This window comes from Hyperoodon ampullatus (assembly GCF_949752795.1).
Source record: "Hyperoodon ampullatus genome assembly, chromosome: 4".
NCBI classification, from domain to species: Eukaryota; Metazoa; Chordata; class Mammalia; order Artiodactyla; family Ziphiidae; genus Hyperoodon; species Hyperoodon ampullatus.
The window spans coordinates 23723311-23750668 of NC_136917.1; the positions used below are offsets into that span (position 1 = coordinate 23723311).

Sequence of the window (27358 nt, forward strand, 5' to 3'; positions counted from 1 at the left end):
CTAGTTTTCCAGGGTGGTTGAGTCTTTATGAATGGGTTGCCTTTGCATGGGAATCTGGCCCAGAGGTGATGCCATTGTTTTTGGTGACCTGTAATTTGAGAAGGAACAAAGGCACAGGGTTAGTTTGTAGTGGTTGTGATGGTATTCCAGGTAGCTTATTCCAACGATAGTACAGCTCTTCCAGGGCATGGAGTAATAAGCAGGGCAGCTCTCCTTTACTGAGGGCCACTGCATGCTAGGCACAAGGCCGGGTGTCTTGCTTCTAGTATCCTATTTCATTCTCATGCTAATTCTGCAAGGGGGCACCAGCACCCCCATTTTACATATGAGGAAACTAAAGTTCAGAAAGTATAAGTGACCTGCCCACAATAAGCTTTCTTTTGGTTTTTTTTGCGGTACGCGGGCCTCTCAGTGTTGTGGCCTCTCCCGTTGTGGAGCACAGGCTCCGGATGCGCAGGCCCAGCGGCCATGGCTCACGGGCCCAGCCGCTCCGCGGCATGTGGGATCCTCCCGGACTGGGGCACGAACCCGTCTCCCCCGCATTGGCAGGCGGACTCTCAACCACTGCGCCACCAGGGAAGCCCACAGTAAGCTTTTTTTAAGTGTGGTAGATTCAGGACTGCAGCCCATGTATTTCCTCTATACCAAATCACTTATTCTGCCTACAGGGCCCTACATGACCTGGACGGTACAGAATGACCATTCTCCCCATCACATGGAATGAAATGTAAAGTGGCTCTTCTATCACTATCCCACTAGCACCACCTGATATTGTCTTATATGTTTATGGATTTGTTTAGGATCTGCTTCTACCACCAGAGGGGGATCCAAAGGACCAGGGAAACAGCATTGGTCTTGGTTCCTACTGTAGCCCCAGTGCTCAAAACAAGGCTTGGCACATAATAGATACACAATAAATCTTTGTTGAATGAGTGAAAGCTTATCTCTAACAGCTCCCCTTATAGGGACTAGAACTTCACATATATTATCTCTAACCCTTATATCATCCCATAAGGTGAGGATAATGAGCTCCATTTGGAAATGGCAGAGCAAAATGAATAGGCTTTGAAGTCAGAGGTTTGAATACTGGGTCTGACTCCAAGTAACTATGAGATTTTGGGCAAAGTTACTTAATCTACCTGACATTCGGTTTCCTTGGGTTGTAAAGTGTGTGTGGAGGGTCCTAATTTGGAGCTGCTGGTGCAAATTAATGAGCTTGAATTAGGTGTCCAACAAATTGTACTATAATCTTACAGAAAAGGAATTGGAGACTCAAAGAGGTTTACTGACTCACCTAAGGTCACACAGCTGGGAAGTGTAGGAAGAAAACAGTAAACAACACTAGACTTTACAAGTCTGGGTAGTCCCAGGGTAGGGCTCTGACTGGTTCCATGTTATCTGACAAAACTGCCACCAGCCAAGCTGCAAAGGAGGTATGCTGAAACAGGAGTGAGACGCAGGCCAGGTTGCTAGGGCTTGTCTCAAGTCCATATCTAAGAGGACCCTCAAGAGTCCTCCCAGTTAAAGACATATCTATCAATAAAGCCGCAGTGTGGGAGAGGAGACTTCAGGCAGAGCAGAGAGGACCAAGGATATTTTGACCCCAACACTCTGTACTTCTACCACTTTTATTCATTCGGCTCTGTAAGCAATGCAGAACCAATCACCAAAGTCAAAGCAATCATTTCAGCAGACTTGCCTGCCTGAAACTGTTTCCTCATCTGTAAAACGGGGATAATTCCTATCTCAGAAGGTTATGCTGTGGCACACTGTCCACACTACACAGTTCCCTTCTGAGAGGCAGGGACAGAACCATGTGGGCCCTCCCCAGCAGGACCTCACCTGTTTATATCATATGGCGCCACAACCCCCTTGTCAGCATGATGCCCTGGAGGAGCATGCTGTGAGCCAGACAAGCCTCAGTGTGAATTATGGCTCTGCCTCATAATACCACTCTGAACGGTGGTTGCCTATATCTGTAAAATCAGAGTAACAACCCCTTCTTCCCAGGATTGTTGTGAGGATTACCTGAGAGAATTTGCTTGGCATGTGGCCTGCAACAGACCAGGAGCTCAAACAAAGAATGTTAGTCATTTTCAAGATTATCATGAACAGATGACTCTGCTAATCTCGTCCCTTAAAAGAACTTATCACAATCTGTAATTATTGGCTGTTTACATGCTAATTGTTTGTCTCCTCCCATCAGAATGTTAGGTTACAAGAGTAGGGATTGGATCTGTCTTGGCTACCGCTCAGAGGGTGTTCAATATTTGATGAAAGAACCTGGTCATATTTGGTAATAACCAGTAGAGGGAGCTCTTGCCACATAATTGATGGCAGTGAAGACTAAGGTCTTCAGGCCAGTGGTGAGTGGGCATGGGAGAGCTTCCCTAGTCAGACTGCTAACAGACAAAAAAATCTACGAGACCACCAAGGGAATTGTTTATGTTTCTCTACTAAAACCTTCAGCCCAACAGGTCTAAAGGCTGGGGAGAAGCTGATGGGAGAAGAACTTTCTGTTAACGGATTGAGCTTCTGTTGACTGGCAGAAAAGACTGCCAGGATTCCCTTTTAGCCAAGGAGTACCTTGGCTTTGTTCTGCTTCCAAAGCCCTGAGCCCCTGCTGCAGGCTCTTGAATTTCAAAGTATGATTACTCACTGGTTCTTGTGTTTGAAGCCGCTGACATGAGCTTGGTACTGTTCTATGGAGTTCAGCACTATTTTACATGTCTTGCAGGCGTAGCCCTTCCCGGCTGAAACACACATAAAAGTCAAGATGCTTAGTTATCCAATAAGAAGGGACCTGGGGACTGCTGCTTTTGACAGCATGTGCAAATGCCCTTCTGAAGATCATGGGTGGGGTGAGGTTAGGTGATTGGCCCTGATAAGAATCCCAGTGGCCTCAATGCTCAGGGGGCACATGTATGCCTGGGGCTGGGAACCTCCTCGTTCCCTTCTGTGCCCTCAGTCCCAGCACTGAGCCTGGTCCAGAGTAGCTGTCTGTTGAGTAAATAAAAGATTGCTAGAACGAAGAGGTGACATCTGGTGTAACTGTCTTTTCCACCTTGACTGTGCTAAGTAGCCTCATTAAGGATGCCTTTAGCTAAGAGATCTCTGGGAAGGTGCCACTCTGTTTGGGCTTGCAGTAACAGTAATTTATGAGGCCTGTTAAGCAAAATCAATCTGTCTCTCTCTCTCTACCATGGGGCTCACAGACACCCTGTCTCACTACCAGGGCTGCCCCAGTGACAAAGTGGCCTTTTTTCACATGGTCTAGCAGAGAGAGCATGGGCCAGGAACCAAGATATGGGGCTGGACTCCTGGCTCTGCATTCACGTGACCTTGGCTAAATCCCTTCCCCTTTCTGATCCTCAGCTTTACTCAACAATAAACCAATTATACCACAACCATCATACTTACAATAAAAAGCAGCTATTGTTTACCAAGTGCCTGATATAGGCCATGCACTTCATATAATTTTGATTGGTGCTCATAACGATTCTGTGAAAACCATTATCATTATTCTCTTATAGATGAGGAAAACAAGGCATGGTTACATGTCCAAGAACACAGAGATAGTAAATGGCAAGCAGGCTTGGCTGATTGCCAAGGCTGTACTTATTCAGCATGCCAGGTGCTAGCTGTGCAAGACAGGCAACTGTACACGACATCAAGAGTCCTCTGACACCTTTAAAAAAAAAAAGTATTTATTTTTGGCTGCATTGGGTGTTTGTTGCTGCACGTGGGCTTTCTCTAGTTGCAGCGAGCAGGGTCTACTCTTTGTTGCTCTTGTTGTAGAGCATGGGCTCTAGGTGCGCAGGCTTCCGTAGTTGTGGCTCACGGGCTCTAGAGCGCAGGCTCAGTAGTTGTGGCGCATGGGTTTAGTTGCTCTGCGGCATGTAGGATCCTCCCCGGCCAGGGCTTGAACCTATGTCCCCTGCATTAGCAGTCAGATTCCTAACCACTGCGCCACCAGGGAAGCCCCCCTCTGACACCTTTTGAATCATCTGCCATCCTAAGTCTCACAGGTCTGGAGTAAGATCTAGGTTCAAATCCCAGCTCTATCATTTCTTACTTGTAGGATCACAGGCCAGTTACTTAATCTCTCTGGGATTTGGTTTCCTCATTTGTAAAAGTGGGGCTTCTCTGAGACTTAGGTCCCTTACCTATAAAATGAGGTTAATACTAGTATCAACCTCATAAGGTTATTGTAATGATTCAAATAAAAGCAACTGGCACATAGTAAGTATCCAGTAAATGTGAACTTTTGGCTTATCATCACTCTTATGAGTTCCATGAGTGATGCTGGCAAAGAGGTGGAGAGTATCTTTTAACCAGCCTTCCATGGCAGCTGCAGCTACTGAGAACACCAACGATCTCCTCTAGTCCAATAAGCTAGCAGACGTTCCCGGCTACATCTGTTTCTCTTGTATCTTCAGGTATTTCCTGGAAGACACATCCCTTTAAAGCATTTAAGGGGAAAATTACTGCCATCAGAATTCAGGTCTTGTTTTAGACACTGAAGGCCAGAATTAATGGCTCAATACTAACAGGGAAAAGATGCATAATGGACTAGCAGGATCACCCTCCCCACAAAGTCCAGAGCTGAACCTGAAGCTGGTGTGGGGGTGACAACCACCAATGGTTAAGGGTCACTGATGCCCAGATTACAACAGCCCACTCTTATCTTCTATTAAGCACCAAGCACCATGCCAAAATTCTGGATACTTATGCCCTTGGATTCTTACAACAGTGCTGCAAGATAGGTGATTAGCTCCATTTTTCAGAGCAGAAAACAGGCTCAGGGAGGTTAAGCGGTTGACCTGGGGTCAGAGCTGGGATTTGCCCTCTGGTCTGTGAAGCTCCCATTTTCCCCTCTGCACCACAGGTCTCCAGACTCTCCTATGCGAGGTATATCTCAGCACACAGTTTACTGATCTGTAAGCTAGATTCAAATCATCATTTGGGGCAAGTGAATAATTCATTGGTGCTTCTAAAAAACCAGTACCCACACTCATCCATTTTCATTTTACATGTTTGATATTCTGGTTTACCCCTGTGATTTTATAAAGTATAAGTCACTAGAGTTGATTTTTAAACATCTGGTTTATTTGGAAAAGCACCTGTATCTCCTCCCTTTTACTGCCAAGACTTTTGAAAGCCCTGTCTACAACTGCTTCTCCATTTCCTTGTCTCTCAATTACTTTGCAACCTATCCCCCCGCCAACACATACACGTGCACCCTCTTTCCGAGGCCAATGGAGGCTTCCCTGTATCTAAATTTAATGGACAAAATGAATGCTTATGTGGCCTCTTCATATTTGACCTCTCAACATCACCTGACAGAACTGGTGACTCCTTCCTTCTCCAAAGTCTCCCTGTCCTTGGCTTTCAGCATGCCGCACTCTTGATTTTTCTTCTCCGGTGGCTCCTTATCAGTTTCTTTTGCTGTCTCATGTTTGACCTCCACCATTTAATACTGGCAGTTCTGGAGGGCTCAATCTTGGTTTTCTTTCTTTCTCTCTTTAAATTTCTTTTTATTATTTTAAATTGTGGTAAAATACAAATAACAGAAAATTTACCATCTGATCCATTTTAAGTGTACAATTCAGTAATTGTAAAGGACAGTTCTGGGTTAGAGAAATTTGTTTTCATCGTGTTAAGTATCTTCACATTGTTGTGTAACCAATCTCCAGAACTTTGTCATTTTGCAAAATTAAAAACCTACACCCATTAGACTCCCCATTTCTCCCTCCCCCTAATCCCTGGCAACCACATTCTTTCTGTTTCTATGAGTCTGATTACTCTTGATATCTCATACAAATGAAATCATACAGGATTTGTCTTTTCGTGACTGGCTTATTTCACTGTGCAGAATGTCCTCAAGGTTCATCCATGTTTGTAGCATGTGCCAGAATTTTCAGGGGGCTCAATCTTAGAAGCTTTGCTCCTTTCTCTCTAAACTCTAAGGGATCTCTTTCATTTCTCTGACTTCACTGGCCACTTACTAGTTTAAAACATGTGAAACTACCAATATTTAACAGTTTTTGACCTACCAAAATGGCAATATCTCTAACCCAGACCTCTCGTTTAGGCCTAGACCTATATATCCAACTGCCTCTTGAACATCTCTACTTTGATATCTCGTGGGCATCTTAAACTCAAGCTGCCAAAACCTGGTTAATCCACCTAATGGCTTCAGACTAAACCTGGGCACCATCCTTAACTGTTCCCTTTCCTTCATCTCCCACACTGGATGGCCAATTCTACTTCCTACCTACCTCTTGAATCCATCTACTCCTGTCTACCTCTACCACTGCTATCTTAGTCCAGCCTCCCATATTCTCCAGTATGAATTATTGCAGTAGTCTCACTGCTGGTCTCTCTCCACTACCCTTCCTCCCTAATTGCAAGCCATTCTCCACTTTGTAACTAGAATGATCTAATAATGCTGAAGCTGTGAATAGCTTCCCAATGCTCTTAGGATAAAGGTCCAAATCTCTAACATGACCCACAATGCCATGACTAGATACTTGCTCATCTCCCCAGCAGCATGTTGCCCCACACTATCTCTCTTGTCCCTGGTCCCCCATCTTAAGTTATCTTCATAGCATCCTGTTTGTTTCCTTTTCTAAAGCTTGCCACACTTGTAGTTCATTGTTCAATGCCTGTTTTCTCTGCTAGACTCTAGGCTCCACAAGAATATGGACAATACCTGTCTTGTTTATGTAACCCAGAGGGGATGCTGAGAGCTCTGGAGGCTGGAAGGATTTGGCTACCTGAATGATATGCAGGTTTTAGTTTTGACATTCTTGAGTGAATGAGAGAAATGTGAGCCTGGAGTATAAAGCAAACTCCAAGTCTTGTTTAATCTGCTTGGTAGATGCTGCATCCACCCCTGGTGGGAGAGATCTGGATACTCTGGATCAGATACACCTCACATTTGACCCATACTTGTCATGAGACACTTGCCAGGAGCCTCATGGAAACTATTCTCTGGACCTAACACAGAACCTGACTTGGGTTTCAATGCTGGCTGCCACAGCCTAGTGTGGGACCCAGAACAAATCATTTCATCTTTCTGATCCTAATGTCCTCATTTGTGAAATGGGGATAATCAGATGTGCACAAAAGAGTTGTTGTGTGGAGTAAGTCAGGTAATTAAATGTGAGCCTAAGGCCTGGACTACAGCAGCCATTGGTAAGTGAAGGATGACTATGTCTGAAAGAACGAATGAACAAGGTCGACTGAAGCCAGCAGGGAAAAGCCAAGCTGCTAACAACCTAAATCCTTTGCTAGGGCAGAACCCCTGTCAGCAGAAGTCACTGCTTGCATATCCTAGGTCAACATCCCACCTCTGTAAGAAGGGGGTCAGAGAGAGCTCAGTGTCTCTGCTGACACCCTGGACTCAGAGAGCCTACAGCCAAGTACACTCAGAGCTGAAGGCAGGGAGAAGGAGTGTACATTTTGGAACCAGACAGAGCTACAGACCCCTACTGATGCTGTCACTTATTAACATCAGGTCATATCAGCTGTATGACCTGAGCAAGTCATTCTGAGTCTCATCTTCCTTTATTTGTAAAGTGGGAAAATCACAATTATTTTATAGGAATGCTGTGGGGATCAAATTATAATGTATATATTAATATCAAAGTGGGATGTGATACCCCTTCCCCCACCTAGATTTTCATGAAAGAATTTAGTTGATCTGTAATGAAGTCAAATGATTTAAGCCAGAAAAAAGATCCAGGATACAGTTCTAGGATTAAATATGGTACTTTAGCTTAGACAAATGGAGGAGGGTAAATACAAGAAGGAGGCTTTGGCTTGAGATAAAAGAAAAGAATGGATACAAGTTAAGATAAGCAGCCTGAAACACTGCAGTGCCTCAGTCCTGCCAGTGGAAAAGAGATAATGAGGGAATGACCAGGGCAGGACCGAGTAAAGCTGGGGCAGGAACTGGAGCAAAAGAGGGTTAGCTGCAGGAGAACACTGGGTTGTGCTAGCTGGATGCTATGTCGTGAAGCAGGGCTCTGAGGAGCTTGGTTCTGAAGTTTCCAGATGCCTCAGCATATGGGATTGATCCTGTTAAAGGGAAAGGCACTACCTATATGTAGGACCAGTAAATAAATATTAGTCATTCCTTTCTGATTTTGAAGAGGTTTCTAAAAGAGGGTCTTTCAAAGGCATTGGAAAGGCAATCCTTGGCACCCTGCTAAAGGAATCTCTCCCTTGCTGCATAGCCACCACTTTGTACCTTTCTCATCAGGCAGTATTGCCCAAGGACGGCCTGTGCTGTACGGTGCTTTGGGGCTTGGGGGGTTGTTAGAGAGGCACGATCGTTCCCCTTGCCCATACATGGTCTGGAACATCTATGGCATCTGGGTGTTCACCTCTCCAGGACTGTGGGAAGAGCACAGATGGCTCTGAGCAAGAGCTTCCTTGCACCTGGATGCCATGGTGCTGTCTGTCTGGTGCTGCATCTCCATGGCCTGGGGAAGAAGCCCTGGGGACTCACACCAATGCTTAAGTAGGCTCCACAAGACAGAAACTGTATCAGATTTGGTCACTACTATACCCCAATGAGGGAATGCAGCAGGTTTTCAATAAATATTTGCTGACTGAAAGAGAAAATAATAACCTCCCCCTCCCCACCCTTACTATAGGCTGTGAGTAGTTACTGTGATGGGAAGGGCTCCTAACTTTTTATGAATGCTCACTCCTGTGATGCTGACTGGTATCTGGAGGTCAGGGCAGTAGCTAATGTTCTGAGTCAGAGTGGTCTCCTTCACCACTCTATCCCAGGGACACAGGTGGGCCTTAGCTGCTGGGAGACGAGGGATTCTGAGGACATTATAAAATCTGGCAGAGGCTGCTGAGGCCTTCACACAAGAAATGTGGATGACAGGGAGTTTAAATCAGAGGTTGCAGATTGGCGGCCCTTTTGCCCCAAATCTGGCTTGCAGGCAGGTTCGACTCACCTAGGGTTTACACTTTTAAAAATTTAGTTGCACATTTAAAAACCAGGAGAATTCTTATTCAAATCTGGCTTCTAGATTCTTTTGAAAAACTGAAAGATATGGTAACAACTGGCTGGAGCTGTCTAGGAGAGGCACATACCCTCAGCTAATCATATCCCCTCCTGGCTCTTTCACATATTGAAATTTCCTGTCCAGCCTCTGCAGGCATTTGAGTTTGCAATGCCTGCTTCAGAAGACCTAAGGAGGAAAAGCATAGCCTCGGTGGTCCAGGGAACCCCAGCAGTCAAGCCCCGATCCAGCTCTGGGTGTGAGCTGGGCCCCTTACCTGATGAGTCAGTGACAGCAGGGTCGGCCAGCCGCCCGTAGTGTGCCATAAGTTTGAGCTTGGTCTCCTGTTTCCTGTGTTTCTTGCCCATATAATGTTGCTGAGCCATGACAGGGTCATTGAAAGTCGCGTGGCAGAGGCTGCAGAACTTGTCTGGGTCTATCATCTCTCTATTCTGGTGCAAGGCTAAGGTGGAGGCCACAAGGAAAGGGTTTGTAAGGCGTTTCGACAGAGCTGCGGTGAGAGAGTTCAAACAGAAACAATGAAAAAACCCAGAAGGTGCCAGGCTTTCGCGTATGCTGAATGCAAAGAAAGGTTTGGTCACTAGTTAATCACACCTGCAGGTGTGGCACTGCCTGCGTGAATCACACAGTGAAAATCTTCTCTAATTGAGAAGATATGGGGAGCCCAAAGACCGCCTACTTTGTTCGGCAGCTTTAACTACTTCAGGCACATGAATCCTGATTTTCTTATATTCCGAGAGGGATCTGCACTTCTGCTATCAAGTTGACGAATTACAACAGATTAGAGATGTACATGCTTGCAATCTTCTCATCCCTCAGAATTCCCCAGAACTTCACAGCAAATGGGACAAGAAGTTTGGGTGTTTTACTCCCATCCTCAAAGTACCCCAGTTATAGATCTGGAAGTCAATGCACAGATGTAGAAACTGAGGGCCTGAGGGCCTGGAGGGTCATTTAGAAAAGGCACTGTACTAGGGGGGCCTTTTAGGCTACACTGCCTTCTAGGCTGAGTGGGGGAGCAGAGGGTGACATTGACATTTAGTTATGAGATTTGTATATATATTTTCTCTTTTGGTCCTCAGAACTATGCCATGAGGTAGGTGTCATTTTGCCACAAGACAGAGAAAAACCGAGGCTCAGATGGGTGAAATGACTTATCCAAGATCACTCAGCTAATGAGTGAATATAGGTCTGTGTGACCCTAAAGACCATGCCCTCTCCTCTATGCCAGGCTGCCAGAGTGTGGCAGGGAGACCTGAAGGCTACTGTCCATGCGTTCACCTTCAGAAAACATCCCTGGCTGTGGTCCATGAACTCAGTTAATCAGAGCCTGGTATGGGCATATATGTAAGCCTCCCGTGGGCCAACAAATGTCCTGATGCTGACTGCAGGCTGCACTGCTGCTTTATAAAGTGGATGTCATGACTCACTCATGAGTCCATGTGGCTGGAATGGTGTCAATCTAGTAACCACTGCTTTAAAAATGTGGTCTAGAACCCCCACCAATGGTGGAGGAGAGGTGGGGCTCAGCAGCACTCACAGACAGATGTTCTTTCATCTCTGTACCACTTCAATGGGGGAAGTTTTGAGGATTTTCAACAAGCCAGAAGAAACTTGCTGGCTTTTCTCACAATGGTTTTCCAGTATAGGAAATCTCAATTTCCCTGGCTATTTGATTTTCCTTAGCCATTGTTTCAGCAAGTCACTGGAAAAGTAAGGTACATGTTGTAGAATATTCAATAATATGAGAAAATATTCAGTATGTGGTGTTGAGTTAAAAAAAAAAAAAAAGAAAAAAAAGCAGGTTATACAGCAAACTGGTTCTTATGTCCTCGGTTCTGTAAAACAACAAAAACCATACTGGTGATGTGTGGAAAAAAGACCAAAAGCATTGAGTAAAAGTGTGCTTTTCAGTCTTTTCCAACTTTTCTACAATGAATGTAGATTCTTGATGTCAGAAAAGAAATAATCATGATCACTGAAACATAGGGTCTTTCTTTAAAAGATACTGAAGAGAAGCATCAGAGGTGAATGGTTAAGTAAAGTTGGAGGAACCACTTAATGGACATCCAGTAAAAATGAGAGCTACAGGAGTCTTCTCTCAGGAAACAACTTGAAATATGGAAAGAGAATTCTACAGGAATGTTTGCTGTAGTGTTATTTCCAAACATTAATAAAGGAGAGGGGGAAAACGTAAATGTTCACCATTAGAGGACTGGTTAAATAAATGGGCTGTGATGGGATACTGTCATTAAAAATGTTTATGAAAACGTTTTTAATAACGTGGGGAAATACAAATGTTATATTAAGTGAAAAGAGCATAAAAGAAAATGATACACATGATATGATCATGTCATTATTAAAAGACATAACGTGCAATCTATATGTGTATACTGGTATTTTGAAATGTTACCAACATATTAACAGTGTTTCTTTCTTGGTGGCAGGATTTGGGTGGTATTTTACTTTCCTCTTTGTACCTTTTGCATTGTTTGAACTAGAAATAACAATAATGAGTATGCGTTGTTTTTATAAAAACAATAAGGTTAAAGTATTTTATGTTTATATATATAATCTAGACATACATAAAACACATATACGCACAGATATACACACATACACATAACAAAAGATTATAGGAGAAACAGTACTCCAAAATGTTAACAGTGGTTATCTTTGAATGGTAAAATTATGAGTATTTTTCTTTCCATTTATCTATATTTTCCATATTTTCTACAACATGCTTGTATTACTTTTACATTAGAAAAATGTTTAATTTCAGAAATATAGTTATAAACTCATGTAATAACATGGAAATGTGCTTAAACTACAAAATTAAAAGTTAAAGCAGGATACAAATGGTGCATGCACTATGATTATAACTATATAAAAACATACCTGTTATGTGGCAAGGGCAAAAGTAAATACAAAACATAAACCCTTGAATATGGAATCTTTGGACTGGGCATATTCCAGGGAATTTTCCCATTTATAGAAAGTTAAGCTCATATAAACCTAAAGATAAGTGACCATATAAAGTTCTGTTCTTAAGCTAATTTCCCTTGGTCTAATGTTTAATCTTTTTGGTACCATAAATGGTACCAACACTGAATTTAAACAAAAGCAATTAGTACTAGTATAACTTAATGATGAACAAACCATAAGCAAGGCCAGTGACATGCTCCAGGTGGTGGATGCCTGATCAACTTCTGCATTTTATGCAGGGATTCCATTCACTGGCTATCTTGATGATGGTGATAATACTAACAATAGGAACCGTGGGGAATTCCCTGGCAGTCCAGTGATTAGGACTTGGCACTTTCACTACTGGGGCCCGGGTTCAATCCCTGGTCAGGGAACTAAGATCCTGCAGGCCACTTGGCCAAAAAAAAAGAGAACTGTCCTTTACTGAGCATTTATTACATCCTAGGTTCCTTGTATACCTTATTTCATCCTCAAAACTTATGAAGTAGTATTATCAACATTTTATAGGTGAGAAAACTCAGGCACGAAGAAGTTCAGTCATACAGCCGGTAAATAGCAGTGGCAGGATTTAAACTCGGGCATCCATGACTTTATCTCTTGTTTCATAGCAGGAATACTAGATTTGGGTGTGATAAGAGAGTATAATTATGAGTGATTTTTTTACCCTATCATCAAAGTCTTCCAAAACATCACTGTCTTGTTTTTATAATACAGCAATTCAAAAAAGGACAAGTATTATAGATAGTATAGTCTACTTCTTGGTCCAAAATAAAGACAGAAGCAAAAATTACCAAGAAAAAAATAAAATAAAGATCAAAGAATTTTCAGTTTTGACTAACTGCAGTTAGCAGAGGTTTAAAATCCCAGAAAGTCATGAGTTAATGAGATGAAAGTGAAGGCTGAGCCCCAGTGGTGACAAGATAAAGGGGGCTATTTTAGAAGTCACTGCACTGGGAATGAATTCATGGCAGTTGCAAATACAGTTTGCTGGGCAGTAGTGGCAGCGCTGAAGTATTCAGCTTCGAAAGGCAAGTCCCTGTCTTGAGGAGAACAGGCAGCTTTGAGGATTAAAGTGAGCAGGGCATAACCTGAGCACACGAAAAAGACAAGGATTTAGCTTTTAACTTGGAATGCATGGCAACAGGGCAGGTGGATGCTAGGAGGGAAAAATCTAAGTGAGAGAGGCAGGAGATAGAGTGCTCTCCTGGTGTGCATAGCCTGGAGGACTTTGGCACTCCTGACTTATAATGATTTTTAAGGACAAAAGCTCAGGGCTAAGAAGCTTCTATACAGAAAAACTGATGTAACCAAAGAAAGGGAGGTTAGGTGAGTACAACTCCGAGGATGCATTTCATTGAAGCCGGGTCTACTCTGATATTTTTAAGGGCTCTCAAAAGCAGTTCAACCTCTTCAAGTCTGTGGCCCCAGTGAGCATTTCTGGGAGCACCTGGCATTGGTGCCTTGAGGACGGGAGGGGTCCCGATACATAGCACCACTCAGGAAAACCAGTACCTTCCACCTTAGTGGATTGCTGCTTCAGCTTTAAGTTCTTTGCGTGGGTCTTCCCCAGGTAGTGCGACTGGGCCACGACAGGGGAGGAAAAGGTCATGTTACAGATGGGGCAGCACTGGTTCTTGTCTTTGCTTCTGCTGCTCTTCTGGTTAGGAGAAAGAACACAGGTCTGATCACGCCACTGCCCGGCCAGAAAATCTTCACTGGTTCCCCACTGCCCATAGGAGAATGAGCATTCAAGGCCCCCTTCATACACTAACCCCAACCTACCTTTCCGGATTCTTTTCCAGCTACTTCATCCCATGCTCTACTCACCATTCCCCATTTTGTTCTCTGCTACTTCCTTGTTTTACTTGGGCCATTCCTGCTGCCTAGAATGATCTTCCTTTCTTTACTGCCTGGCATATGTCTGCTTAGCCTTCAAGGCCCAGATTAAATATTACCTCTTCTGAGAGACTTTTACGCAAGAAAATTACTCAGTAAACAATTATCAAGCCACTTTGTGTGATTATTCCAGTAAGGAAGAACTAATCTTGTTCTTCCTCTGTACTCCTGGAGTGCATTAAATAGACCTCTATCATACCACTCGCTTGTCACCCTAAACTGACAGTGTCACAGCTTAGGAGACTTTTCTGTGAACTAAAGTGCAACATTTGGGCAAAGACTGTTGGATTCATCTTTGTTTCCTATCCTTAGCACTCTGCTGGAGTCTGGCACACAGCAGATGTTCAGGGTTTGATGAACAAGCAGATCATTGGGTTTTATTTCATGATTATGATTAGGCTAGAAAACAATGTACTTCAAGTCTATATTAAGAGTTCCCAGCCTCTCTCTTACGTCTGATTTCTGAATACAGTATTCATTCTAATATAGCATTTTTCAACCTTGATACTATTGACATTTTGGGCTGGATAATTCTTTGTTGGATGGGGAGGGGCCCATGATCTCATTAGAACTACTGGGCCACTCCGAGAGTAGAAGGATCAGAGATATAGAGAGGTGAAGTGACTTGCCCAGGGTCACAGAGGTGATCTTGTCTTTCTGGATTCTAAATCACAAGAAGGGCAACCAGGGGATGAGCCAGTGAATTTGGAGAAGGGATGAGCAAGGCCCTTCCAAATCTGTGGTCCCTATGACAGGGAGGCACAGTTTGTAGTGTAAGCTCTTACTCACTGAGCATCCACTAGGAATTGGAATTTTACCTCACAATACCCTTAAGAGGTAGGAACTATTATCTCCATTTTATGGGTGAGGTACAGAGAGGTTAAGTGACTTGTCCAAAGTCACCCAACCAGTTAAGTTGTAGAGCTAGTATTGGGCCCTAGTCTGCTGACTTTTCATGCATGACATTTGCACAGCCTGCTATGGAACAAAAATAATGGTACACCTCAGGGACTGGGGTTGTTTCAGCATAATTCTCACAGTATTTCTAAGGCAAAAAGCAAACATGCTGGAAAAGTGTTTAATCCACTTGTTTATTCCAAATATTCAAGTATTGAACTCAGCTCTTTCCCCCAGATCTCAAGAAAGCAAGCAACCTGGCTTTCTTCCACTTTCTCTTCTTGAGTAGGGAATGGACAGCTGTCCTACTCTAACAAACCACTGACAATAGCTCCATTTACTGAGAACCTACTATGTGCCAGGCTCTGTGTTGGGTGTTTTAATAAACCTGCCTTCATTTTAGTTTGGAAAAATCCTGAAAGGTAGTTGACATTAGCATCCTCATTATTATAGAGGATGAAATCAAGGCTCAGAGAAGTAATAAGACTTGCCCAAATCACACGACAGGGCCAGGATTTGAAGCCAAGTCAGTCTGACTCAAAGCCCATGTTCTTTCTACCACACCAACCTGCCTGCTGGCTTCATCAGGAAGTGAGCAGTCTCAACATGGCAGCTGTATTACCTGATCTGAGTCTAGCTTCTTCGTGTCCCCCTTTAATGTCTCCATTCCATGGATTGCTAGGTATCTCTTCACTTTGTTGGCATGTTTTTTGCTCTGCAAGAACCCAGGAAAAAGATCAAAGATAGCTAAATGCCATTTCATATCTAAGGCACTCAAAAACACTTACTAGATTTTCATCTGATTCATCCTCACAGACACTTTTGAGGAGGAGAGGGTGGGGGAAGAAACCTAGTTTATTGAGTTCCTACTCTGTGTAAAGTACTTAAATGCTGTCAAATCTAATCTTCACAATAATTTATGAGAAAATTATCATCATCTCAATCTTACAGATGAGGAAACTGAGGCTGAAGATAGTGAGGTTTCTTGCCCAAGATGAGTAGCAGAGATGTGATTCAAACACAGGTCTATTTAGAGCCAAAGCATGTACTTTCTACTGTACCGAGCTGCATGGGAACATGTAAGTATAATGATCCTGATTTGGATGGAAGAAATGAGACTCAGAAAAATTAGGTCAATCTTCAAGTCACAGCCAACATGCATGGAGGCAACACCTGGGTGGCTAAAAAGGAATTCACTGCACAAGCCAGGGAGAAGTGGGGGTTTGACACTGGGTCTGGAAAAATAAAGCAGTACTAAAGGTACAAGGGCATACCTGGTAGTGTGCCAGCTTCTGGGACTCAGAAATTAGCAAGGCGCAGCAAACCTTACACTGGGTGTTGGTGAAGAGACACTGGTTCTTCTGGATCATGTGTTCCACTACAGAGAGGAAAATAAAAATCTTTGAGTTAAAAACCTGCCTCAACAGCACTGTCTTTGAACCCTGCCTCAAACGCAGGAACTGAGTAATGGAATGCCATACTATTAAATCGGCAAACCTCAGCCACCCCTCCCCTACTGCTTTCATGAATCCTGTTATATTCTCGTGCCACCTCACGTGTAACTTACTTTATACTTTTATGTACGCCAACTTTCTTTCTTCTTTCTAAATGATTATTATTATTTATTTATTTATTTTTGGCTGTGCCACATGGCATGTGGGATCTTAGTTCCCCGACCAGGGATGGAACCCATGCCCCCTGCAGTGGAAGCATGCAGTCTTAGCCACTGGACTGCCAGGGAAGTCCCTATGCCAACTTTCTTTACTAAGTAAATTCTTTTAAAAAGGAATCTTTAAATAATAAACTTAAGTAAATACCAATAAAAATAAATACAATAAAAATGAAACAATTCTAGCCAGATACTGGTGTGAGAGGCTTGCAGTTCTCTCTAAAAAGAACATTAAGAGAGTGGCAAACGCAGTCTCTGCTGCTGTCACTGCCCCAGTCTCTTCCCCAGGCCTCTTGTTGCCACGAATTGCCAAGATGTCACTTTCTAACAAGCTGACTCTGGACAAGCTGGACGTGAAGGGGAAGCGGGTCATCATGAGAGTGGACTTCAATGTTCCTAGGAAGAACAACGAGATAACAAACAACCAGAGGTTCAAGGCTGCCGTTCCAAGCATCAAATTCTGCTTGGACATTGGAGCCAAGTCCGTTGTTCTTATGAGCCATCTGGGCCAGACGGATGGTGTCCCCATGCCTGACAAGTACTCCTTGCAGCCAGTTGCTGTAGAACTCAAATCTCTGCTGGGCAAGGACGTTTTGTTCTTGAAGGACTAGAAAGCTTGTGCTCACCTAGCTGCTGGGTCTGTCATCCTGCTGGAGAACCTTCGCTTTCATGTGGAGGAAGATGGGAAGGGAAAAGATGCTTCTGGGAACAAGGTTAAAGCTGAGACAGCCAAAACAGAAGCCTTCCGAGCTTCGCTTTCCAAGCTAGGGGATGTGTATGTCAATGATGCTTTTGGCACTGCTCACCAAGCCCACAGCTCCATGGTGGGAGTAAATCTGCCAAAGAAGGCTAGAGGTTTTTTGATGAAGAAGGAGCTGAACTACTTGGCAAGGCCTTGGAGAGCCCAGAGCGACCCTTCCTGGCCATCCTGGGTGGAGCTAAAGTTACGGACAAGATCCAGCTGATCAATAATATGCCTTTACCTTCCTTAAGGTGCTCAACAACATGGAGATTGGCACTTCTCTGTTTGGGATCCAAGATTGTCAAAGACCTGATGTCCAAAGCTGAGAAGAATGGCGTGAAGATTACCTTGCCTGTTGGCTTTGTCACTGCTGATAAGTTTGATGAGAATGCCAAGACTGGCCAAGCCACTGTGGCCTCTGGCATACCAGCTGGCTGGATGCGCTTGGACTGTGGTCCTGAGAGCAGCAAGGAGTATGCTGAGGTTGATGCTCAGGCTAAGCAGATCGTGTGGAATGGACCTGTGGCCGTATTTGAATGGGAAGCTTTTGCCCAAGGAACCAAAGCCCTCATGGATGAGGTGGTAAAAGCCACTTCCAGGGGCTGCATCACCATCATAGGTGGTGGAGACACTGCTACTTGCTGTGCCAAATGGAACACGGAGGATAAAGGCAGACATGTGAGCACTGGGGGTGGTGCCAGTTTAGAGCTCCTGGAAGGTAAAGTGCTTCCTGGGGTGGATGCTCTCCGAAATGTTTAGTACTTTCCTGCCTTTTGGTTCCTGTGCATAGCCCCTAAGTCAACTTAGCACTTTCTGCATCTCCACTTGGCATTAGCTAATATCTTCCCCCATGTCAAGATTTGGCTAGTGGCCAAGAGATGTAGCGCCAGGAACCCTTAAACAGTTGTACGGCATCTCAGCTCACATTTACTGCACCCTGGATTTGCCTACATTCTTCAAGATCCTATTTGAATTTCTTAGAGACTAAACCATTGTGCATTCTAGAGTGCATATATTTATATTATGCCTGTCAAAAGAAAGTGAGCTGTATTAGCTTAGTTCTCTTCATGAAGTAGCTTATTCTGATTAGCTTTGTCATTGTTTCACCACTCAGCATGGAAACAAAATGAAATTCCAATTGTTGGTAGGGAGCGAGAAGAAGTTGGTGATCTATTAAATAAATAATAAAAATATCCATTGAAACTAGAAAAAAAAAATAAAGAGAGAGAGAGTGGCAACTGTGAGGAGAGGTGTTAAGACATTGCAGCACCCAACTGAGACGACTTCCCAGACAGAATCAGAAGAATTGAAAGACGTGAAAAGAGAATAATTTTCTCACTGTTTTCTTTTTTTAAAAATTAATTAATTAATTAATTTTTGGCTGTGTTGGGTCTTCGTTGTGTGTGGGCTTTCTCTAGTTGCAGAGGCGGGGGCTACTCTTCGTTGCAGTGCACAGGCTTCTCATTGCGGTGGCTTCTCTTGTTGCGGAGCACGGGCTCTAGGTGCACAGGCTTCAGTAGTTGTGGCGTGCGGACTCAGAAGTTGTGGCTCATGGGCTCTAGAGCACAGGCTCAGTAGTTGGGGTGCACGGGCTTAGTTGCTCTGCGGCATGTGGGATCTTCCCGGACCAGGGCTCGAACCCGTGTCCCGTGCACTGGCAGGCAGATTCTTAACCACTGCACTACCAGGGAAGTCCATTAGGTAATTTTATATATTTCAAAATCAGATCAAGAACAGTGAGAAGGGACTTCCCTGGTGGCGCAGTGGTTAAGAATCCGCCTGTCAGTGCACAGGACACGGGTTCGAGCCCTGGTCCGGGAAGATCCCACATGCCGCAGAGCAACTAAGTCCGTGCACCCCAACTACTGAGCCCACGAGCCACAACTACTGAAGCCTGCACGCCTAGAGCCTGTGTTGCGCAACAAGAGAAATCACCGCAGTGAGAAGCCCGTGCGCTGCAATGAAGAGTAGCCACCACCCGCCACAACTAGAGAAAGCCTGCTCACAGCAGCGAAGACCCAATGCAGCCAAAAAAAAAGTTACCTAATGTGTCACACAAGTTCCACACCATAGGAAACTATAGTATTAACCTGTGCTTAATTGTTGGGCCTGGAAAACAAAGCTTTACTTTTTTTTTTTTTTTTTTTTGCGGTATGCGGGCCTCTCACTCTCGTGGCCTCTCCCGTTGCGGAGCACAGGGTCCGGAAGTGCAGGCTCAGAAGCCATGGCTCAGGGGCCCAGCCGCTCCGCGGCATGTGGGATCCTCCTGGACCGGGGCACGAACCCGTGTCCCCTGCATTGGCAGGCTGACTCTCAACCACTGCACCACCAGGGAAGCCCCCAAAGCTTTACTTTTTGAGGAGGGAGTAAAATCTCACTCAAGGCATGAGTTCTATCATGACATCGACAATCTGAGGCAGGGGTAGAATCTAGAAAACCGTGAGGGGACGGCAAATTCATGTGTTTTATCTTCTACTCTGGACCAAAAAGTGGGCAAGATTCTCTGGAGGGAGGTTCTTGGTGGGGAACTTTTAAGGTGCCTCTCCCTACTCCACAAGATATAAAACTTATTTATTTATGCCAGCCCTTTTAGGAAGAAGGGCTGTTGTCTGGCTATATTTCTGACCCTGAGGGTCTTTTGTTTATTGCCCTATTTTTCTCCTACAGTGTTTGGTAAATTTTTGTGAAAGACTGTGGCTGCCTCAGCCGTGCTCAGAGAAACCAACAGAAGTGGGTCTGTGAACACATCTGGGCCAGAGCTTTTTAAAGGGAGGGTGAGAGGCTCCTCAGAATGCAAAGCCCATAAAGGGAAAATGCTACCCAGGAGTCAGGAACCAGCCATTCTCTCCTCGCCTGGAGATGATGGATTTTGTTTTATTAAAGGAGACGGGGTTTCCTTTCAAGGATATTCAGAATCTGACTCCCAAAGACTAAACAGGGCAAGGACCATGTCACTTATGACTTTGTATACCCAGTATCTAATAAAATGCCTGACCCAGAATGGCCATCATTAAAAAGTCTACAAATAACAAATGCTGGAGACAGTATGGAGAAAAGGGAACCCTCCTATGCTGTTGGTGGGAATGTAAATTGGTGCAGCCACTGTGGAAAACAGTACGGAGGTTCCTCAAAAAACTAAAAATAGAGTTGCCATATGATCCAGCAATCCCACTCTTGGGCATATATCCAGCCAAAACTATAATTCAAAAAGATACATGCACCCTTATGTTCATAGCAGCACTATTCACAATAGCCATGACATGGAAACAACCTAAATGTTCATTGATAGATGAATGGATAAAGAAGATGTGGTACATATATACAATGGAATACTACTCAGCCATAAAAAAGAATGAAATAATGTAATTTGCAGCAACACGGATGGACCTAGAGATTATCATACTAAGTGAAGTCAGAAAGAGAAAGACAAATACCATATATCACTTATATGTGGAATCTAACATATGACACAAATGAACTTATCTACAAAACAGAAACAGACTCACAGACATAGAGAACAGACTCATCGTTGCCAAGGGGGAGGTGGGAGAGGGATGGATTGGGAGTTTGGGATTAGTAGATGCAAACTATCATATATAGAATGGATTAAACAACAAGGTCCTCCTGTATAGCACAGGGAAGTATATTTAATATACTGTGATAAACCATAATGGAAAAGAATATGAAAAAGAATATACATGTATATGTATGTATATATATGAAACTGAATCACTTTGCTATACAGCACAAATTAACACATTGTAAATCAACTATACTTCAATAAAATAAATTAAAAATAAAATCCCTAACCCACAGGAGGGGCTTGGTGAATACCTGCTGAATAAATGAAATACACCTCTTTGGCCTCAGAGAATACACTCACACAGTTCACAATTATGTATTCAGAATGCCTTCTACGTGCCAGCAATGGGTTTAGTGCTGGGGTCATGTCAACAAATAAGAGAGAGGACAAAGTAAATAAATAAGCAAGATAGTGACAGAGAGTGAGAAATATTATGAGAACAAGCAAACAAAGTGGTAGAGAATGATGGGGCTGTATAGTCAGTGAAGACCATGCTAGGGAGGCGTTAGCCACAAGAAGGTCTGGGGGAAACTGTTCCAGCCTGAGAGTGTCAAGTCTCTGAGGCAGGGATGAGTTTGGCATATGCAAGGAATGAAGAGAAGGACAGTGTGGATACAGTATGGTGAGTGAGAGAATAGTGGTAGGAAGTAAAGTTGGAGAGAGCTTGAGGTCTACCAGATCATGTGGAATGAGTATGAGGCCTCATAAACCATGGTATGAACTACAGATTTTATTCTTAGTGCAATGAGAGGTGACAAGATATGGCTTATGTTTTGAAAAGATTAGTCTGTTCGTTGTGTCAGCAGATTATATGGGAATAGGAATGGAAACAGGAAGAACAGGGAAAAGGCTGTTGCAGTCTTCTAGGCAACAGATGATAGAAATTTGGACTAGGCAGGTTGTCAATGGAGATGAGAAAAGTGGATGGATTTGGAACTATGTTCTGGAAGTAGATCTGACATCCAATTTCTTTGATTGGATGTAGGGGGTGAAGTAGGACAGCATTCAAGGATAACTCCTAGGTTTTGAATTTGAGCAACTAACAGATGAGAACTGGAGGAAGACAGCCTTGGAGGAGAAATTAAAGACTTTTGCTTTGGCTATATTAAACATGAGTGGTCTATCACATACATGGGTAGAGATATCAAGTAGTCAGCTACAGATTCAGGCCTAGAGCTTGAGGGAAAGGTCAGAGCTGGGGATACAAATTGAGACTCCTGGGACTGAGTCTTGGACCCTCCAAATTCAGAAGTCAGGCAGAGGAAGTGAAGTTGAATATAAAATGAGTATGAGGTGGGACTTTGGCTATAGCAGAGTGAGGATATCCTCTTCACCCAAGGCAACTAAAACACTGGACAAAACTGACAAAAACAATCCCTTCAGTACCCTGGAAATTGACCAAAGGCACTTAACAATTGGGGAAGCACTTATGCTTTGTACATCTGCTGAACTTCGGGTGAGAAGAGCGGGAATCTGGGACTGCTCTCATCCCCTCCCACACTCAGTCAGTGCAGAGGTTCTACCAGGAAGAGGTAGGATGTGAGAACCAATAGCTTCCCTGTGGAAGAGGAAATTGATTTGGAGTGGTGGGCAACGCCCCTACCTAGTGATAATGTTGGTGGAAGTGATGGCTCAGAGGTAGGTGAGGAGGAAAGGCCAAAGGCTCTACTATAGCCTTTGTTGTGTCATGTTTGTGGCTGAAACTGTGTGGCAGTGGGGACCTAAGAGGGCCCAAGTTAGCCACATACTCCTGGCCAACTCTGAGGTTGTACACATGCACAGAAGAGATGCAAAAGGCCCTGACAGAAAGTAAAAGCCAGGGCTGACTTTAAAATGGCCTGAACTTTGAATGTACTTTCCTACCTACCTACAGATCCAGCCGAGGCCTTTACTGGCTCCAGGTATTTACTGAATCACTGGCTGACTACTAAGCAACATATAGACACATGCAAGACAGAAATTATAAAAAAGAACCAAATTGGGAATATTTGCTCTTAAAGTCTTCAGCTACCATGTAAGCGATTTTCTTCTAAGCTGTGAGGAAGCCTTAACTATTCCATGCATGAAATCACATGGAGAGACTCTGAGACTATGTGAAAAAAGAGATGCCCGGCCAGCCTCCAGAAGTTCCATCCCACTGCCGTTTCAGCTCTAGCCACTACCTGACTGCAACTGCATAAGAGACCTTGAGTCAGAACTGTCCAGCTAACCCTTTCTTGAATTCCTGACTCACAAAATCTGTGAGAGGTTCATGAGATTGGAGGAAGCTAAGGTCCACAGAGGGAAAAAGAAGTTATATGAATTATCAGAATTCTGAGAAGGTGGCCTGAATGTGAATCCCTGCTTCCCAGATATCCACATACAACTCTAATACAATTACCAATTACCAGAGGGGACAGGTTTGATACAGGAAATTAGGTGCTTAGAAAATTATTGGAAAGGCTGAAGGTACTAGGTTGAGCCTTCCAGAAATGTCTCTGGGAACAATGCATAACTGTTCCAACAGGTGAGCTATAATCTCAGGCCTCCACTGCAGCCTTGCTGGAAGTAAGAAGCTTCCATTGTCATTGAACGTGCCTCTTAACATATGAAGCTGGAGAATGGATGCTGGAACACTGATGTAAGAAGATCTTATTGTTCCACGACCTTTCTTGACAGTAACAATAGCTGTAGAAATATGATCTTCACTGCATTTCTGCCTTCCAAATCTTACGAGAAGGCATCTGATTGGCAGGATTTATTTTGTATCCATATTGTAGACAATGAGAAGAGGTATGGGGCAGAGGCTGAGAGATCTAGAATGTGACATAGAGGGCTGATTTTCATAGGGTCACGAAGTAGGGACAGTAAGTCTAGCCATATCAACAACTAAATTAAATGTCAATAGTTTAAACAGCCCACTCAAAAGGCAGAGATTGGGTTTCCCTGGTGGCGCAGTGGTTGAGAGTCCGCCTGCCGATGCAGGGGACATGGGTTCGTGCCCCGGTCCGGGAAGATCCCACGTGCCACGGAGTGGCTGGGCCTGTGAGCCATGGCCGCTAAGCCTGTGCGTCCAGAGCCTGTGCTCCGCAACGGGAGAGGCCACAACATGAGAGGCCCACATACGGCAAAAAATAAAATAAAATAAAGGCAGAGATTATTAGAGAATTAAAAAAGCAAGATTTATACAATGGAATTCTATTTAGCAATAAAAAGGAATGACGTATTAATACACACTACAATTTGGCTGAACCTCAAAAACATGCTGAGTGAGAGAAGCCAGTGAAAAAGACTATATAGTATAGGATTCCATTTACTGAAAGGTCCAGAAAAGGCAAATTTATAGAGACAGAAAACAGATTAGTGGGTTGCCAAGGGCAGGAGGTAAGAGTGGGGATTTAATGTAAAGGAGCACAAATTGGAGTGATGGAAATATTCTAAACTGGACTAGGGCTATACAACTCTATACTTTTACTACAATTAATTGAATTTTACAGTTACAATGGGTGAATTTTATGGTATGTAAATTATAACTCAATGAGAAAACAAAAATTATAACTAAGAGAAAATAAAAAACCAAGGTGAGTAGGACTTGGTGTTATAGGTATCTACCTAGACCTCAAATAAATTATTGGACAAAGTGAGGAGAGCAGGGAAATGAACTGGGTTCTAAATGACTGTGGGCATTCATACACACATAAACAGTTCACTTCCCAGAGCACAGCTGCTGTGTTCTCTGCTTCAATGTCCAGGGCATGCCTTCCCTATCCCCTGAGGACAAAGGTCGCTTCCTCTTTGTGTACCCTCAACTCTTAGACTTCCCACTTTACTGAACCCACTACATTATACTGCAACTGTCTTGGTGTCTGCTTCCTGGATTAGACTACAAGCCCCTCCAGGGCAAGGACAGTATTATTCTCAACTCTATAGCTCTGATGCCCAGCCAATCCTGGGAACAGAGCAGGCGTCAGTGAATGTCGGTCAAATTAATGAAAGAAAAATTGCGGGTGGTGGAGGGTGGAGGAGAGGCAACTTTGTGCCAGACAAGTTTGAAAGTATGAGGGTGAGGGGGATAGGATCCTCTTATTAATTTAGGAGTCAGACTAGACTCGTTTTTAAATTGGAGAAGTATACACCAGGGTATAGGTATGTATACCACCCCAAATTTAAACATATCTTCCTTGGATGTGGTCAAAAATTCCATTTTATCCCAGGACAATCAGTTCACAAGCAACATATTAACTTTCCAAGATTAGTCTGCTCAGCAAGCAAACAAACCTTTAGAGAAATCTATTTCCCTGCAGATTACCTGACAGGATTAGCACAAAAGCCCAGTTTGTGTACTTCTGGGTTAGAGTTAAGCAGCTAGCTCTGCTAAGGACTGTGAAGGGGGTCACAAAACGGGGTCAGAGCAGCTCTTTCCATTCTCCTCTTTCTATTTCCATTTTACCCAGGGCTAGGTCAAGTGCAGAACCTTGGAAGCTTCAGCCCAGAACTGCCCCCCTAGACGGACTTGTATATCCTGTTCTCCACAACCTTGGGTCAAGCGTGGGATACAACAAGCTGGAGCCATAGTATACCCGGCCAGGCTCTCGGGCTCCTGGCCCCCATATTAGACAAGCGATTCAAGTGGTGGAGACAGGTGACACCAAGAAACAGGGGTAAGCCAGGGCTCAGTCTCCAAGTTCAGGAGGAACACTGAGGTATGGAGAAGGCCCTCTAGAGCCCTCGGAAGTGTGGGGCATGAGAGAAGGGAGGCAAGAGACACTAGGGGTGGGGGAACCTGGAGACTGGGATAGTGAAGAGGTTACGAGGCTGGCGGGGAAGGTTCTGAGGGTCTCCGAAACGGCGTGGACGGCACGCCCGGAGGATTCCAGTCCCAAGTTTAGGCAGAAGTAAGCTCTCGCGGGTGAGGAAGGCGGGGTAAAGAACCACGCGGCCAGAGCGTGAGAAGGCCCTTGACCATTTGCGCGCGCTTCTTGTGGCACACAGCCTGGATTTTCAGGGGAGCCGGTACAAGGCGCCCGGGTCTTGGTGAGGTGCAGGAGTCAGGGAGTCCCGGGGCGCATAACGCAAGGGGGCGGGCCGGGCGCCAGAGGGTGTGACCGTAGACCCGGGGGCTGGTCCGCGTCCCCGCCCCGCGCTTCCGCCACTCTCCGCGAAAGGAGCAGGCGGGCGAGTGTCTTCCTGCCTCTGAAGTCCCCGGACTCACCTTCCTCCCTCCCCACTGGTTGGGCCCCGGACACTGCTTCCCAGAGGCGGCGCGCCCTCTCGCGGTCGAAGCGCAGCCCGTCGGATTCCCGGCCCTCCCGCTCTTCCGAGTTGTTGTACGGCCGGGCCGCGCCGCTGTCCGCGGGCTCCGCAGTCCCCAACGCTGAATACTCCATCTTCCCCACAATCCCTAACCGGCTATAGCCGCTCATGAACCTTGGTCTCGCGAGATGTGGGTGGGAGGATGGCTTTGCCCGGCCAACAAATCTCGCGAGGTTTGAGTACTGCAGGCTGCGTTGCGGTTCTGGCCGTGGCCGTTCTTTTTCGTCGACGCTGCTGGGACCTCGGAGCTTGTGCGGTGGATTCGGAAGTCGGTCGCCGGTTCCACGGCATACACCTCCCTCCGGGACAGGCTCGTGCAGTCCTTGGCTCAGGGTTCTCACCTTGCTCCGGTCAGCATTTGACACCTCATTTCTTTCGCATGAAGGCTCTGTTATGTGGGAATATCTTCTTCATTTCACTAGCAGGGCAACATTGTTGCCATTTGGGTTCCAGCTGCTGACCCCCAGCCTAGACCTCCCCCTAAACTCCACTCCAAAGTAACTGTCAAAAGCCAAAATTTAATCTTCCAACCCCGCACCTGCTCCTTCCCCAGTCTTCCGGAGCCACTATGTCTTGGCTGTGGTTATTGTGGCATCCTTACTGGTCCCTTCGCTTACCCTTCAGGTATTCCCAAAACAGTAGCCCCAGCGATCCTCTTATAACAGGCCATATCATGACACCCCGGTGCTCAGATTCTCCAAAACTTTACTATCTTACTCTTTTTTTTAAAAAAATTTATTTATTGTTGGCTGCGTTGGGTCTTTGTTGCTGCACGTGGGCTTTTTCTAGTTGTGGCGAGCGGGGGGCTACTCTTCGTTGCGGTGCGTGGGCTTCTCATTGAGGTGGCCTATCGTTGCGGAGCACGGGCTCTAGGCACGTGGGCTTCAGTAGTTGTGGCTCGTGGGCTGTAGAGTTCAGGCTCAGTAGTTGTGGCGCACAGGCTTAGTTGCTCTGTGGCATGTGGGATCTTCCCAGACCAGGGCGCGGACCCCTGTCCCCTGCATTGGCAAGTGGATTCTTAAGCACTGCGCCACCAGGGAAGCCCTCGGTGGCTTCTCTTGTTGTGGAGAATGGGCTCTAGGCGTGTGGGCTTCAGTAATTGTGGCACGTGGGCTCAGTAGTTGCGGCGCACCAGCTCTAGAGCGCCGGCTCAGTGGTTGTGGCACAAGGGCTTAGTTGCTCTGCAGCATGTGGGATCTCCCCGGACCAGGGATCGAACCCATGTACCCTGCATTGGCAGGCGG

General features: G+C 44.9%; 1 protein-coding gene and 1 pseudogene across 2 annotated transcripts; one reads left to right on the plus strand and one right to left on the minus strand.

Annotated features, from left to right (window-relative positions):
* Positions 1-26188, minus strand: ZNF346 (zinc finger protein 346; the record flags this gene model as incomplete). Its single annotated transcript, XM_079702528.1, has 7 exons — positions 1-88; positions 2660-2753; positions 9307-9540; positions 13548-13692; positions 15451-15543; positions 16103-16206; positions 26014-26188. The coding sequence occupies 7 exons, from the start codon at positions 26186-26188 to the stop codon at positions 1-3; spliced, it is 933 nt and encodes a 310-aa protein (XP_079558654.1).
* LOC307051899 (phosphoglycerate kinase 1-like) lies at positions 16812-17998 on the plus strand (annotated as a pseudogene). The gene has a single exon. The product of its transcript is annotated as a phosphoglycerate kinase 1-like (transcript).
* Positions 26189-27358: the final 1170 nt, after the last annotated feature.